Genomic DNA, 16,452 nt, shown 5'->3' with positions numbered 1-16,452 from the left:
TTTCCTGATTAGCAGTACTTTATTCAAAATGCTATTTTTTTAATTGGATGTATTTGTTGATTCTATTAAACCACATTATTGTATCACCTCTCAGCCTATCGTGATTTTAATGATAGTGTTAAAACACAGTGAATGAATTAAATTGCATTTTAGAAGAGACAAATTAGATTTATTAAATTGGAAGACTTCTATTTATCATAAATTAGATCTTAGTCCATAAATTTTATTGTTTTCTCCTTTAATGTTTTATCAGAATAGATTTTTTTGTGAAAGGCTAAATTTTCTGTGTGTGTTTCAGCACCAATTTTATATATATATATATATATATATATATATATATATATATATACACATATATATGTTAAAAAGGTATACACTGCCAAAAAACAAACTTGATAAATAGAACTCTTATTTTTCCATCATATTATTATAGGATATTAAGATAATACATGAGCCTTGGACAAAGAATCTGAAGACCCAGTTTCATGATCCAGCTCATGCATTTAATAGCACTGTGATCTTGGAAAAGTCAGTAAGATTCCCTAGAATGATATATTTCAAAGACCACTGGAATAACACTGACCAGAGTGAAGAAAATTATTTAAAAATTTAAAAATCTATATAATACTTGAAATGTATTACTATTATATATGTATTTATATTATTGATTATACCTTGGTAAAAAAAATTCATGAATTTTAAGAAAAGAAATTGAAATTTGGCTTAAAAGCTCTCAATTGTTATAAAGAAAACTCAAATCAAGTACTATCCATTATATCAACAATCTGGGAGAAAAGGATCACTGTTGGGTGGTTAGAGTCCTAAAAATCAATATATGGATGAGATGCCAAGCTCTTCCATTTGAGAGTCCCCAGGGCAAAACATTAGCACCGTTAGGGCCCCTCAAAATAAGTTTGGAAGTTACTGTCTTTAAATATAAAAACATAATATTTGATTTTCAAAAATGGAAAATTAAAAATCTTTTTATACAAAAGTAGCAAACATGAACTCATTCAGAAATCTCATAACTTCTGAAAATTTACATAAAATACATTATCAGCCTAAAGATGCCCCAATATGATGATTTATTCAACCTAACTGTTGATTATGATTCTGAAGCACTTTCATTGGAACTCACCATTAATGCAATGTATTTCTTTGGTTTCATTAATAATTTGTGGAACTGCAGCTAAAAAAAGAAATGTAAATTAAAAAATGAAACTATTAATCAAAATAAAAAGAATACATATTCAGGTATCTGAAACTCAGGATAATTTAATAAAACACATATTTTATTATTTAATTTTTATTACATCAGAAAGCACTTCTAAGTTAAACTGAAAGCTAGAGTAAAACAAAAGAAGCTATTTGGTTCAAATTGCAGAAAAATGATTATCTCAAATAAGAAAATATTAAGGGAGAAAAAATGGTCTAAATGCCATCTATTGCTTGAAGTTGATCTATCAGAATTCCTCTAGTTCTATGATCTTATGGCTATAATTTCTCAAATCATTAGAATTACATAAATTCCATCCAGTTGGTTCCACTGATATTTACTTTGTTTCTAAATTCAACTAAACATTTATCTAAAAAAACTCCTTAATAAATGCCAATGGGACAAATGACTGAATAAAAACAGAGTGCTTAAAGAAATCATTTAGAGAAGAAAAAAATGGTGGGAGAGAGAAAGACAATCAGAACAGCAGTTTAACATCAGTTCTTCCCTGACCTTATTGATTGATTTTATTATCAAACTTTAGCATGCCTAAGAATCACCTGAAGGGCTTGTTAAAATAAAGAATACTGGGCCTTATACCCAGAGATTCTGATTCAGTAGATCTGAATTTTCCAAGCTTCCCAGATGATGCTGATGTTGTTGGTTTGGGGGCTACACAACCAGAACTACTACATTGGATTAAACCTTGATTTGTAGTAGGAAAACTTCGATTTTTAAAAAAAATGTAGACACATGTACTTCTTTTCATTTTTTCTTCTGAAAATTAGAAACATTTTCTTTTCATGTGACATAAAGCTCAGATGTTCTTTAGAAGGAAAAAAACTGAAAATTGAGATAAGCTTAAGAGAGAAAATCAAAATCACCATTAATTTTCCTTAAGGTCCATATTGCTTGTAGCCAATTGTTTCATTTAATAATATATCTTAAACATCTTTAATGTATAACTATTTTCCCACAATATTAGAATGGCTTTATAGTAATTTATTGGATGACTATAACTTAATCCAATCCACTATTATTGCAATAATGGTAGTTGCTATTTTTAAAATTTATTAGTAACTTATGTAATTAAATTTTTGTGTACATTCTTAATTATTTCCTTAAAATGAATATCTGGAAGTGAAATTTCTGGTATGTAAGAATAACTTTTAAAGCTTTTCTTACATGTTGTTAAATGGCCCCTTAAGAAAGATTGTTCTAATTTATACACCCACAAGCAACATGAGAATACTCATTTTCCTACACTCTTCCCAACTCTATTATCTTCAAGAGGAATAATCTTTCCAAATTTGAGGGAAAACAGCATTTTCCAGTTTAATTTTCATTTTTGATTGCTAATAAAGCTAAACATTTTTTTATGTTTTTGGCCACACAATACTTGTTTTTCATGTAGAAAGAAGTGGGACTACATCCTTTACCTTTTTTATTTTCAATTTCATTAAATGGTACTTGTGGTTTTTTCATGTTCTCATCCTCTACGAAAGAATTCCTGTGAAGGCAATATCAAACATCTCTGGATCAATGCACTGAACATAATTCATGGAAATTACATCTAACACACTATCTTTTTTCCTGTGTGTGAGCACAGTTATTTTGATGAACACAAAGAAAAACTTTCTGGATTTCATTCCTCAAAACTGGCAATCTTGTCTCAAGTGAGGTGGATGGAAATCTCATCATCCCTAATCAGCAGAAGCACATTTGAAGAAAACCAGGGCAAAAAGTCACTGTTTGGTCCAAAAGGGAACAATCTCTGATAGCCTAGGTCCAACAGAAGTGATTCAGAAACACACATTCCTATTGGAATCTGTTTGGCTAAAATTACAAAGTCTTGAAGAAAGAAGCCTTGGAAACTCTGAGACACAGACTGAGAAGAACATCCATATAATCTAAGAAATTGAAGCGTACCATGCAGAAAGTGACCTGTCCTGCCAAGGATTCTATCCTTAAACTCTGATGAACAGGAATGAATTTTAAGGGTTAGTTATGTCTTGGTGTGTTTGCCTCATTTTTTTGTTGTATAACTAAATGCTCAGCCAGATTGGCCTTTAAATTCTCAAATTTGGGACCAAAGTAATCTTAAATTGCAGACAGAAAAATTGCTAGTCCTGATGATAGAGAATACTGGACAGGATGTGACTTCACTTTACTGTGCTGGGTTGCGAGGCTCCATTTCTACTCCAGAGAAACAGAGATAAAAATACTGGCCTTACTTCACAGGGATGCTATGAAGATTCAATCAAATGCTCTGTGTTAAATTACATTTTATAAAGATTTATTGTTCCAGATATTGTACTGTACTAGTAGAAATGAATAAGGCATTTTCAATTCCCTTAAAATATAAGCATCAGATAGGAAATTAAGAAGCATCAAGGAACTAAAACTATAGTTAGTGTTGGGAGGTGTGATAATTTTATTGCACTTTTATTTTTAAAGTCTTTTTTTCCCTTTAGTATATGCAATGATGTAATCAGGGGTGAAAAATTATGATGTCTAGGACTTTAAAATAACTTTCCTCCTCCGAGGAATGAAGAAATAGATAAAGCAAGCATGGGGTGAGACAGGTTTACTTGAAGTTTGAGTGCCAGACCAAGGTAAGAAAAAAAAAATCTCTGATTTCATATGAAGTAAACACTCTAAGCAAAGCTCATAAAAGATACAACCCTGAGGGCTTCCCTGGTGGCTCAGTGGTTGAGAGTCCACCTGCCGATGCAGGGGACGCGGGTTCGTGCCCTGGTCCAGGAAGATCCCACATGCTGAGGAGCGGCCGGGCCGTGAGCCATGGCCACTGAACCTGCGTGTCCAGAGCCTGTGCTCCGCAATGGGAGAGGCCACAACAGTGAGAGGCCCATGTACTACAAAAAAAAAAAAAAAAAAAGATACAACCCTGAAATGCATGTAAACTGAATTTTAGAAATGTTACTATCTTATTGGAATGGGATGCTTTGTACATTAACTCATCCTGCAAGTGATTTCTTGTGTAATTTTGTGAATAACTTATTTGTTTTGAAAATATGTATTTTCATGGAAAGCATGTGATTAGAGCAAATTACACCTGCAACTTTATTTCCAGTAATGTGAAAATTAGCAGAGAGTACACACACATTGATTTTAGTGTTTTCATTCTGTTAAGATTTCCACTAATTCTGTTGGGACCTCTGGATTCTGAGCCTCAGGGCACAGACATAAGTGTCACTTTTTCTAAATGTTGCTCTTTTGACTTTATTTCTCCTCACCTTGTTGCTATAGGCAGATGATCTTTATTTAAAAGGGTGGAGGGGGCTTCCCTGGTGGCACAGTGGTTGAGAGTCCGCCTGCCGATGCAGGGGACTCGGGTTTGTGTCCCGGTCCGGGAAGATCCCACATGCCGTGGAGCGGCTGGGCCCGTGAGCCATGGCCGCTGGGCCTGCACGTCCAGAGCCTGTGCTCCGCAACGGGAGAGGCCACAACAGTGAGAGGCCCGCGTACCGCAAAAAACAAAACAAAACAAAAGAGTGGAGGAAGGCATTAAACCCCACAGATAGTACAGGTATGTAAAATTGGCTTTTTTGGTATGAAAAACTGGAGATGACCATTGTGAAGATAAGGGCAATTATGAATGACTACACGTGATCTTCGTGTCAGCATGAGGTCTTGGTGTAAAGCACTGGACCACGGGCAAGAGGCCAGGGCCCTAGTCTCAACTCAAGTAGCTGCGTGGCTTGGGCAAATAACCCATCTTCTCAGCACCTCAGTTTCCTCATCTGGAAAATGTGTATCATATGCATCCTCCTTGTAATACAGCATGAATGATAAATATATATACATTCACTGGTAAACTTGAAGATAATTAGAATTGAGCATTCTTTCTTAAAATGTTCTAGAAACAATTTATGTAATTGTTTCTTGATAAAGACTTCAAGTTTACTTATCTTAGTGTTAACTTAGATAAAGCTTTCATACTTATCTTGATTTCCCTATAAATGAAAGAAAAATATATACCCCATTTGTCGATGCTGAAGTGACTTTTGGATGGTATAGGAACAGGAAACCAAAAGTATATTAATATTTACTACCTATCTGCTCTGCAGCACACCACACACTATGCAATACATGATGGAGGTTGTCTTATGCAATCTTGAAACAATACTTGGTAGGTGGTATAATCCATATTTTACAGGTATGGAAACTGAGACTCAGAGGAAAATCTTACCTGCTGTAATGAATAAACTCTAGAGTTGGGATTTTTGAATCAAGTCTGATTCAAAAAGGTCCTGACTTTTTCTAACTATATTTAACGCTGACGTATGGTAAATTTCATTGTTGGAAGGAATCAGTTAGGGTTAGAATTAGGCTTAAATTCAATATTCTGAATTTAAGTCAATTGCTTAACCTTATAACAAACGTGGACCTTGAGACAAATTTTGGGAATAAACTTTCCAAAGCTTGCATATCTTAAGGGAACTTACCCAAAGTTAAAAACCACACTTAAATAGACTCCTTGGTAAATCAAGTCTGCTCTTCCCTCATCGACAATGGTGAAAGAGACAGTCTTGTATTGAGTGAGTGCAAAGAACAAACAAAGGGACAGTAGGCTGTATTATTTAAAACGTAATTTTCAAACAAACAAACAACACTTTCTATCAATCCTATTACTTCGGAGTATTGAGGGAATAAGGCCAACTGCATAAAGATGTGGCAATTAAAGTGAGTTCTGGTCCTGGGAGATGTCCTATGAATTCTTTGAATATGTGATTACTTGTATTTTTGAACGATTAAAAAAATGTTTCTTATAGGACTGTTTTTACTGTCTCCTGAGGCAGAAAGAAATGAAGGACAAGTCAGTAGAATTGAGGCCGTTCGTGAGGGTAACTTCAGAGACACTGATGGTCATGCACGGCCATCTAGTCTTTCATTCCCTTGGGAGGTTAGGTTTACTTCTGTTTTCCTGGCAATAGACAAGTCAAATACTCACTTAATTCTATCATATAAAAGGGAAGCAGACTTAGCTGGCACCATAGGCACTGCCCCTTCCCCTGGCAACTGGGGGTGTTACTATGTTCACTGGCCCAGCAACCCTCTTATTCACTCATTACTACCCCTCATTAGAATGGAAGTGGACATAGGAGGCCAAGGACCTTTTCTCCTGGCCGAATGCTTCTCTCTGAGATTCCATCTTCTAAAAAAAAAGCTCTAATCTTGCGGTAGAGACAGACATATTTACAAATTTGGATAGGTTTTGCCTAGAATAAAGTCATGCCTCAGAAACTCCAAATGAATGCTCATATCGTCTCGGGCTCCACTCTGACTGATGGTTCATAAAACAAATCTCACCTAATTCTTTCTGTCTGATGCTCCCGTAATTCAAGGATATATATCACAGGATGAAACTAGCTTGAAACTTTTAATTTTAAATATGACTTTTGAATGGAGTCAAGTCCTGATGGTTTGAAAAACTGTTGGATATATTTTTGTTACAGTGTTTGAAGACCACTAGAATCATTATGGTTTCAATGTTTTAAAGAAGCTTATTTTCCAGAGCATGAATTTTTGGACACACTTCTTCTTGTTGCTTTCTTTAATGTAGGCAATGCCTTTTGAAATCAATCTTTAGAGATTTTTGGGGTTGCACAATTCAAATTTGTGGCTCTCTTACCATTCCAGCGGGTGTGGCTGTGCCTTTTTATTCAGGAGCTGAAATTGTTCAAATACATTTAAAAGAGACCAGTACTGGGTCAGGATGGAACCAGGTTTCCCCACAGGATTTGCCATATCATAAAATTCACGCATCAAAGATTGAAACCCAGGAGTAGTAGATGGGAAGAGCTGAGAAGAAATATTTGAAAGCAGAATATCAGAATAAGTTATGGAAAATAAAATGTAGTATTACTAGAAAAGGCCTTATATTTATTTAATCAGATATTTAAAAAATCAGATATTTATTTAAAATCCATTATCTATACCATAATTTAATTTTCTGTGTTGCTGTCAAGGTAAATCCACTTTTTATAAGGAACTAATTTTGCTGATGTTTATACTTTCAAATGGGGTGAATTTTATTTCTGTTTTCATTGAAAGGAAATGGATATTTGCTTTCTATAGATACCTGAAAACAGCTGAACAACAGAGTGAGTCAGGTAGCAGGAAAAATGAGGAGAGATTCTCTTGGGTTACAAGTGTCTTACAAATCTCAGGGTGAGAGATATTAATCCTACCAAAAAAAAAATCTATGGTTATCCTCTTTCTACTTTGAGAGTCAGGAAATTAGTGTCTGCCCTTTCTCCTACAAAATAATTCTTCTGTTCTTCACATTGTGCCAAGAGATGTTCTTTACTTTCACAATATCTTAAATTGAAGATATTGAAGGATGAAGGATGAAGCCAGGTCTCTGATTATCTTTGTATAGTATTGCCCCAAACTGTCATGAATGTAATACTTACTATATTTAAATTAATTAAAATAACCCATCAATTATATTATCTTTGGAGTAATAAGCTTACTTTGAACCCTCTAAAATATGGAGCTAAATTATAAAAACAAGTGTCAAACCTTCATTAATTAATTTAATAAGTTGGTTATAACTCATACAAGTAGCATCTGAATACACAAATTATTTTAAGTAAAAAATAAATATTTTATTCAAACAGATTAATAATAAATTATTAGTAGACTTTTAAAAATGCTATTTTAAAGAGATATTTTGTATAAACAAATCTTAGGTAGAAAAATATGAATCCAATATAATTTACCTATATATGGGCAGAACTGGAAACAAAGCAAGTACTGAGCATGCACATGTATATGTAATAAATTATCCTTTGGTATTGATCAATAACTTAACAGAATCCAGGAAAATACATAGAAAACAAAATAAATGCCATTTATATTTTTTGGCTGAGAATCCAGGAAAATACATAAAAAACAAAATAAATGCCATATATATTTTTTTGGCTGAAACCAGTAAAAGTTATTATAATTATTTATATTTTCTTTCTTTGTATTTTGCTATAGAGTTACAACAAATTAAGATTTAGGTAGTTTTAAAAAATATTATTGTTCTATTGAGAAATATTTACTTTTACACAAACGAAAAAGGGCATAATAAGTAGAAGGAAAATTTGGTTACATGTAAATGTCCCAAAGCTAAAAGCAAACTTTTTTGGAAAAATGTTAGCATTTTCCCCTTAAGAACTATCAAATCCTGCCAGCTATACTAATTCCATATTCTTTCACCTTTAGTAAGTCACGTATTATCTGTAAAGTCTTAAAGAATATGCATTCTGCTCATCTTAATATCTCTGAAAAGAAGAAGCTTACAAAGATTTCTATTCCTTAAAGAAATATCTTCATCTAGTTTTATGTCAAAATCAAGTCTCTTATGGCTGATCTACTGTAATCTCAGTAATGAAGAGTAATCAAAGGTCGCTTTTGTTTTACCAGTTGGAATTGTCCCAAACTCCTGAGTTCCTTTATGAAAGTCATAATTGAGTTAATCTCCTCTAAAGATAGGCATTGATTTAGTTCTTTTTGATAGTTTTCACCCTATAATGGGGGGAGAAATACAACTCTTAAGCAATTGCTACAAAGTCAAACCATGTTTAACACAATTCAAGAACCAAATCTTGAACTCTATAAACAGCTGGGCTAATTAATTCTAAATAATACATAATAACTTTAACTTGCCAAAATGATGTCAGAATATAAGAAAGCTTCATATTTGACAAAAGGACCTGAAATTGCTCAGTAAGTACTACTTTGGTAATAAGGTTGGGAAATTGGGCCCAGAAGGACAGAATGAGCGTGACAGTTTGGAAATGCAGGAAAAGTCTTTTTTTAGTCTTCAGGGTACAAAAGATCAGAGCAGCAAATTTACACGTGAACCTCATGTATGGGACATTACCATTTTCGAGTTTCACGGATTCTAGTAAACAGACTCACCCCCCATTTTTCTCACATTCATTTTTCATTATAATGCATCCCTTAGAGCAAAAGATACACATATTACCATTCTCTCTGGGTCAAACGGTTCTAATGGTTTTAATGGCAATCCACTCACTAAGGAAGGGAAACAGGGAACTCTAGGAATCAATAAAATCATAGGGAAACAACAGTCTATAATGTCATCTCTCTCAAAACCATCTCTCTGTAGAGCGTTGCTTCTTGGTGAGACCCTTCACATTCTACTTTTCAAAATTTTCCAATTATGGTTTTAAAACTGAAAGATACATAGAAAACAATACTGTACCTAGTAACCTGTACAGATTTTTTTATGCATCAAGAAAACTTGTACTAACAGATCATAAAAATTAACCAATCTTACTCTGAAGCACTACTCCCTAATCATCAGCATCTATCTAACCAAAGACGTTAACCAGATGTGAATGCTTTAAAAAAAAATTAGTATTATAACTCTAGTCCCTTGATGTTAATCTAGAGCACTCACTGCTACTCTAACTGCCTCTAAAAGGTTCAGGTATTCCTTTTAAAGTATTTTATAATAGGTAGTATGTATTATTCATTATAACCACAAAATTTCCCTGGGAATTAGGGACCGCTTTACTTCATTTTCAACCCATAATTTCATCATAATCAGTCAGTCACATACTTAGGAGACATTAAAATAATATTGGTCCTTAGGTCGGAAAAATATTAAGAGGTTTATGTAATGGATACAAATCAATTTTAAATGAATTATCAAGTTGCTTACCTGCACAGTAAAGAAAATGGCACCTTCCAAAAATGAAATAAATATTTGTCAGTACAAAAATATGCACTTACCTTAAATATACCTGATCTATAAAGTCTCTGAAATATCTCAGAAAATATGGAAAGTGAAGATTCATTAGACAGGAGAAAATTGAAAGTGTCTTTTAAAAGGAATTCTTCTGTGTTTTGGTCCTCAAAATCCATATTATCATCATCTTGAAAATTTAAATGCTCATGCACCTGTGAAAGAGTAAAAGCACAGCAAATATTTTTCATTGACTTACTTTTAATGCAGTGAAATCACTTCTAAGACATGATTCATTTCCCGTTGGATTATAGATCAGAACTGACATCTAGTGGTCCTTTTGGAGGTCAACAGTTTTATAAAATCTAAGTAATGCTCTTTTGAAAATACGATTCTTTGTAAGAACATTATCTGTTTTGTAAAATCAAATTAGTTTGTCTTGAACTTCTTTATTGTTGAAGACCTTGTGCTTATGGAAATAACATATAACATTTCTGAACAATAAATTTTAAAAATCATAATATAAACTATTAGATATGTGTGTAAAATAATGAATAAAGGACCATTAGAAGATGTAGATTCATAAAATTTCAAAATTTTAGAGATAAATCTTTGAACTATTCAGCCAAATGTCTGAGCCATATATAATGTAATCATTCTTCTTGTGTAACAGTTTGAAAACCAGTCATTACAGTATGAAGTCGAACTCTGGTTGCACATAATTTTATTTTGTTTCTCTTCATTTCTTCTCATCCAATATCCCAAGATAGCTTTCTATAGACAAATGCAATCAATTTTAAAATCTTCTTGCCACTAGGGCTATTTTAGATTAAAAATATGCTGGAGGAGATGATCTGAATGAGTTAATTTAATTTAAGAGGAAGTAAAAGAATCAGAGTGTACAAAAACCACTCTTAAATTTCCACATATTTATACAAATATTGAAAACAAATATTTCAAAAATTCCTATGGCTTTTAAAATTAAAATATAGGCCAATTTTAAACTAAATATCCGTATGTAAAGAATAAAAGAGTTACCTTTTTTATAAACCCATATGAATAAGCTAGGTTACCTAATATTTTCTATTATCTAAATGTCTGTTTTCCTGCATTAACACATACTTAGCTTTATTCCACATTTATTTCATAAACAGTGGTTGAACACAAAAAAATCCATCTTTGTTCAACAGGGATGCAGAGTGGGTATTGTAACTCAAATCAGAGACTCTCCATATGCTAGTTAATTCTCTGAACCACAGTAAATATAAGTCTGTAGTAAGTTTGATGCAAGTTGCACTTATTGATTAGTTACTATGAATGAACACACCACCACCACCACCACCACCACCACACACACACACACACACACACACCCTTCAGCCAAAGGGGAAGATCCCATGAGGACTCTGGCATACTTACCTGGAGCACTACAGGGGACCTGACACTGCCATAACCAATGTCAAAAGTTAAAAGCTGAAAACATAATCTGCATCTGAAATAAAAACACAAGGTAACAAAAATACATTCTATTTGCTGTATTTACTCTATTATTTGATACTATATCATGAATAATCACTAAGGCTAAATTTCAAGGTCCATACTAATTATAAAGAGCAGTGGCTTGGATAATCCAAAATTGAATACAAATTATCTTTGGATTTGGAGTCTGTTTCGTTCCTTACAGAAAATACAAATATATCTAAAGTATTCATAATACATTAAACGAAACAATGAAGTGACTCCATAAAAACGTAATATGGAAAAGGAAGCTCTCCTACTCCTCCGTGCTAGGCATTCTTATTCACATATAAAGCATGATAAAGCTTACATGGAGGCACCTCCTTTTTTGACATATTCGATTTAACATTTCCCTAGAAAAAGGCATTAAATTATACTCAAGTAAACTGAGATATGGAGATAAGAGTTAATGAATTTTGTTAATAAAAATCTATAAATAAAAATATACCTAGTCAATGGAAAGCATATATGATAAAAATAACTAAGCTTGAAAGGGGCTGCAATTAAAAAGATAATTTAAATAACTGTGCCTTATTTCTTGTCACCACTATTTAAATACTGATGAGTCTTTAACATGCTCTGAAGTTTTAGGATCAACAAATTAGAAAACATAAGTTTAGAAGTTCATATTTTATACTGATATAAAATTTTCCAAGTAGCACCTACTTGTGATAATTAAGATATATTTTCACTAACAATCAATTGTTAGAAGTAGGGTTTTTTTTCTTTATTTTTTTTTTTTTTTTTTTTTTTTTTTTTTTCTTTTTGCGGTATGCGGGCCTCTCACTGTTGTGGCCTCTCCCGTTGCGGAGCACAGGCTCCGGATGCGCAGGCCCAGCGGCCATGGCTCACGGGCCCAGCCGCTCCGCGGCATATGGGATCCCCCCAGACCGGGGCACGAACCCGTATCCCCTGCATCGGCAGGCGGACTCTCAACCACTGCGCCACCAGGGAGGCCCTCTTTATTTTTTTTAACATTGAAATTTGTTTTTACCTATGGAAGACCTTTGGTCCCAGAGTAGATGTTTCACTGAATACTTCAGCTGCTAGCAGGAGTTTGTTAATTGCTTCCTTCATGTTATCAAAAGCCTGAAGAGGTGAACTTGTTCTCAGGAACGTCTCAAAAAATGTCTGCAGCTGTGAACAAAGTAAAGGATTCATATGTTGAAACTACAATCTCAATTTGTCTCTCTATCATTTCCAAAGTGAACAATGTGAAAGATCCCTTCAGGCTATCTCTCCTTGACACACTCAAAAATAACTCCTTAAAAAGGAAAATTTGACCATCTAAGACATATATACATACATATATATTTTATATATACATATATATGTAAAATATACTGAGAGAGTATATAATATACTTAAGGTATATTATATAATAAATATATATTATCACGTAATATATAATGTATATATATTCTATACATTTAAAAATATAAGTCTTCCGATTGAATGTGGGGTGCCAAAACATCCTGTAATTTAAATTACTTTAGAGGTGCTTACTCCATTTTTCTTCTCATTCCATGGCATGTAATCATGGAAAGTGAAGGGGAACTCACAGAGCTTGTGATCAGAACTGCCAAGTTTATTCTGTGACTCTTCTACCTAGGTGGACTTGGTCTTGCAACTAACTTCTCCGAATTTTTGTGTCCTTTTCTTTAAAATGGGTTACTACCTACCAACAAGAGAGTTGTGAGGTCAAATTACAAGAAAGTCGCTGTAAACTATGAAATTCAAATCTAAGCTTTTTCTTATGATCCCTTTCCTGCATATATCAGAACAAAAAGAACTATATCGAAATTGCTTCTCCTTCACGGCATTTTGCTGTGAGAGCTCTAGCCAACCACAGAAGAATCTAAGAGGATCTCAGTGTCCTCCTAACATGTTAATTTCAGGCTTCATGTGGCTAGAGAGAACGGGGCCGTATTACAAAAAGGGGCAGGATGTTAGGTTTAAGTCTTCATAGAAACACTATAGTTGGTATCACAAAGAGCTATTTTTATTTGCTTAAATATGAAAACAGTCACAACAACAAAACTATATCTTGAGGATGCTTAACACCAAAGTTCAAGTCAAACTTTCTAAAAAGTATAAAACAGACCTCATATTGATTCATAAACTTTCTCTGGATAAACATACGCTTTCAAAAATGAAGAACAAAAAATATTTTTTGAAAAAACATGAAGCAGGTATACTATTAATATTTTTGGAAGAACAAACTAAATTTATCTGAGCTGCGTAAGACTGCAAAGTGAAAAATTTTTGTTGCTATAATAATGAAGGACAGATATTGGCACAAATCACCTGAGGGAGATGGTAAATGTATCTTTAAGATACGCGAGCAAAATTCACCCAAGAGAAACAAATGCTGACTTCATAAACTCTTCCCAGCTGAAAAACAGAAACCTAATGAGATGTACACTTTAAGACCCTATAAACACATCATTAGCATTTGGCAGTTGGGGTGTTTTTCCCTCTCTAAGGACTAAGGAAAATGAATGTAAGAACTGTATGATCAAAAGAAAATAAATCAAAGCTAACACTAAAAATATTAACACCCTTGAACCAAAACAGAGTCACATGTTTTTCCAAATAAAAGTAACTCATCACATTTCACTCACTTCACCATATTATATAGAAAGGGTTATTGATAATATTATTGCATTTTTCCAGTTTAATGTTTTCTGAATATCACAGGGTTCAAGGTTAATAATTTAGGAAGTTGGAAATGTTTGTGTAGCACATAGGATATATAAGATTTATTATCAAATTATATCCTCTATGGTAAAAAAATAATTAGCAAATTAATGCTTAGGATTGTATTTATTCTTCTACTGTAGAAATGTGTATTTCTTAATTTTTGACTGTAATTAATTTTTCACAATGTGGAAAGCACTGTGTGCTGGGTTTTGGGGGACAAGGTACATAGCATGGTGGTAACTCTATAGACTTTAGAGGCTGAAAGTCGCAGTTTCGACTTTGGTTCTCCAGTTACTACTAAATTGTGAGACCTTGCGGGATTACTAACAGTAACTTTATAGAGGTATTGCTAGGATTAAATCAGAGAATGTACATAAGGTACACCACCACCCACCACACATCAATATTCAGTACACGTTACTGCCTTTTATTAATTAAAACAAAAGTCCACAGCCTTCCTTCAATCAAGGAAGAACATTTAAAAAATATATGATAAGCCTTTCAATAGAAATATATTTAAAAGGGAGAAGAAAGAGGCATGGTGGGTAAATAGACCCCATCATTGGTATGTCTCCCAGGAGAAGTGAAAGAGGAGAACTGAAGGACCAAAATAACCGGCTTTCCTCCCATTTCCCTAAAACTCAGCCTGCCAAGAGAAGGACCAACGTCAACCACCAATCATGAAAGCAGGGGGACAAGAAGCTAGACAGCTGCCATTATGAACAGAAATGTGGAGAGAGGAGATAGAAATGGCATTTAAAAGGCACAATTCAAAACAGAGAGACTTCTTCATTTTTGTATTCATTCTGTTATCAATCTTTGTCTCTATGCATTTCCTTCTATCTCATTTCATGCACTTCCATTTATTTAACTCCTTCAAGTCAAAGAAAATTCTAGATGAGTCATCTCTTTATTTAGTACAGTGGCAAGCAAATTACATATGCCAGAAGTGAAAGTAGAATCATGCAAATGCTGACTTTTTTTTTTAATCATCAACTTTCAATAAGTCACCCAGAGAGGGCAGAATACTTATATCAATTTTTGAAACTAATCCACTTAGGCTAAGTGGCAGACTTCTTTGACTGTCTGCTCATATTGTAATTTGTTACACTAATCGTATTTCCTTGGTCAAATACTTGAGTTCTGTGCATATCAATGTGCTCACACATAGAAAGAGAGAAATGTGCTTGATGATTTCATGAGACAATGTCAAATCTGAAATTATTTGATAGTAATTCCATTCAAAGCTATCAGAACCAAAAATACACTTTTCACTCAGGAGCTTTCTTAACCCAAATACAAATATCTGAAAGAACACCTTCACTTTTGTAAGTTAAAATCAGCTGTGAACTCAAATATCACGGAGACTTCTCCATCTCTAGATCAAGACTTTTAATCGATGTTTTTGAATTACCTAAACATGAGAATATAAGATCCCAAGGAAATCAGTGCCTTGGCAGTAAGGTAAAAATGAATAAAAGATCTTAAAACATTTAACATGACATGAAACTATTTTATGAACTATAAATTTTCCTCCTTCAGTACAAAAATGAAACACAAATTTAGTGCAAAATAAATTATGTAGAAAATGACCTTGTAAGATCATGGCTGTAAAACCAGGCAGTTAAAGCATCACCATTTGTGTGTACTTGTGTAAAATTCAAGCAATAACCCAGTAAGGTATTTGTAATTTTCACATCTAGCCATTGAAATATACATAGATGGGTCAAAATTATCAACTAAAAATAGAAGGACAAGAGGGACTAAGGATGAACTTCAAAATATTTGTAGGAAAACTTCAGTTATGTTTTTAATATCTTAAAATATTTCTAAATTGCCCTTATATTCACCTTATTCCCCCAGCCCACCTCTCACAAACCCCTCCCATGCTAAATTCTGGGCTTCACCTGATTAATTTCCTTTATCCTCCCATAGGACCTTAGGCAGATTGTTCTCAGTGGCAAAGCATGTTGTTCTGTGTTAAACTTGCTGACTTTCTTGTTTGCTCTCACCATTAGACCATAAGATCTTTTAGGGCAGATACTGTACCATTTTATCTTTGGGTGGCCAGTATCTAACACAGGGTAGGTATTAAGTAAACACTGTTGAGTAACTAAACCTAAGTATAACATTACAGAAACCACAGAGACTTTGATAAGAGAAATAGTTTACTGGAGCTTCTGGATAACATAAATTTTCTCCTTAGGACAACATGTTTATCTCTCGTTTCCATCTCCTGAGTGAGAGAGGATGAGCATTTTTCTGGTGACTTGTAATAAAACCT

The 16,452-nt window shown here is 33.6% G+C and overlaps 1 protein-coding gene across 3 annotated transcripts in view; it reads right to left on the bottom strand.

The window, feature by feature from the left end:
• Positions 1–16,452, bottom strand: part of CPED1 (cadherin like and PC-esterase domain containing 1) — a 320,724-nt gene that overhangs the window by 163,221 nt on the left and 141,051 nt on the right. For all 3 annotated transcript variants that reach the window (XM_081244675.1, XM_081244676.1, XM_081244677.1), the window contains exons 7-13: positions 12,460–12,602; positions 11,367–11,439; positions 9,995–10,162; positions 8,654–8,758; positions 6,873–7,042; positions 2,656–2,726; positions 1,139–1,189 (exon numbers count right to left, since the gene is read on the bottom strand). In XM_081244675.1, coding sequence (XP_081100801.1) covers positions 1,139–1,189; positions 2,656–2,726; positions 6,873–7,042; positions 8,654–8,758; positions 9,995–10,162; positions 11,367–11,439; positions 12,460–12,602 — 781 coding nt within the window. The remainder of the gene's footprint in view (positions 1–1,138; positions 1,190–2,655; positions 2,727–6,872; positions 7,043–8,653; positions 8,759–9,994; positions 10,163–11,366; positions 11,440–12,459; positions 12,603–16,452) is intronic.

The sequence above is a fragment of the Mesoplodon bidens genome, assembly GCF_964165515.1.
Source record: "Mesoplodon bidens genome assembly, chromosome: 9".
NCBI classification, from domain to species: domain Eukaryota; kingdom Metazoa; phylum Chordata; class Mammalia; order Artiodactyla; family Ziphiidae; genus Mesoplodon; species Mesoplodon bidens.
Note: the sequence above shows the minus strand (reverse complement) of the source record. Positions and strands in the feature narration are given on the sequence as shown.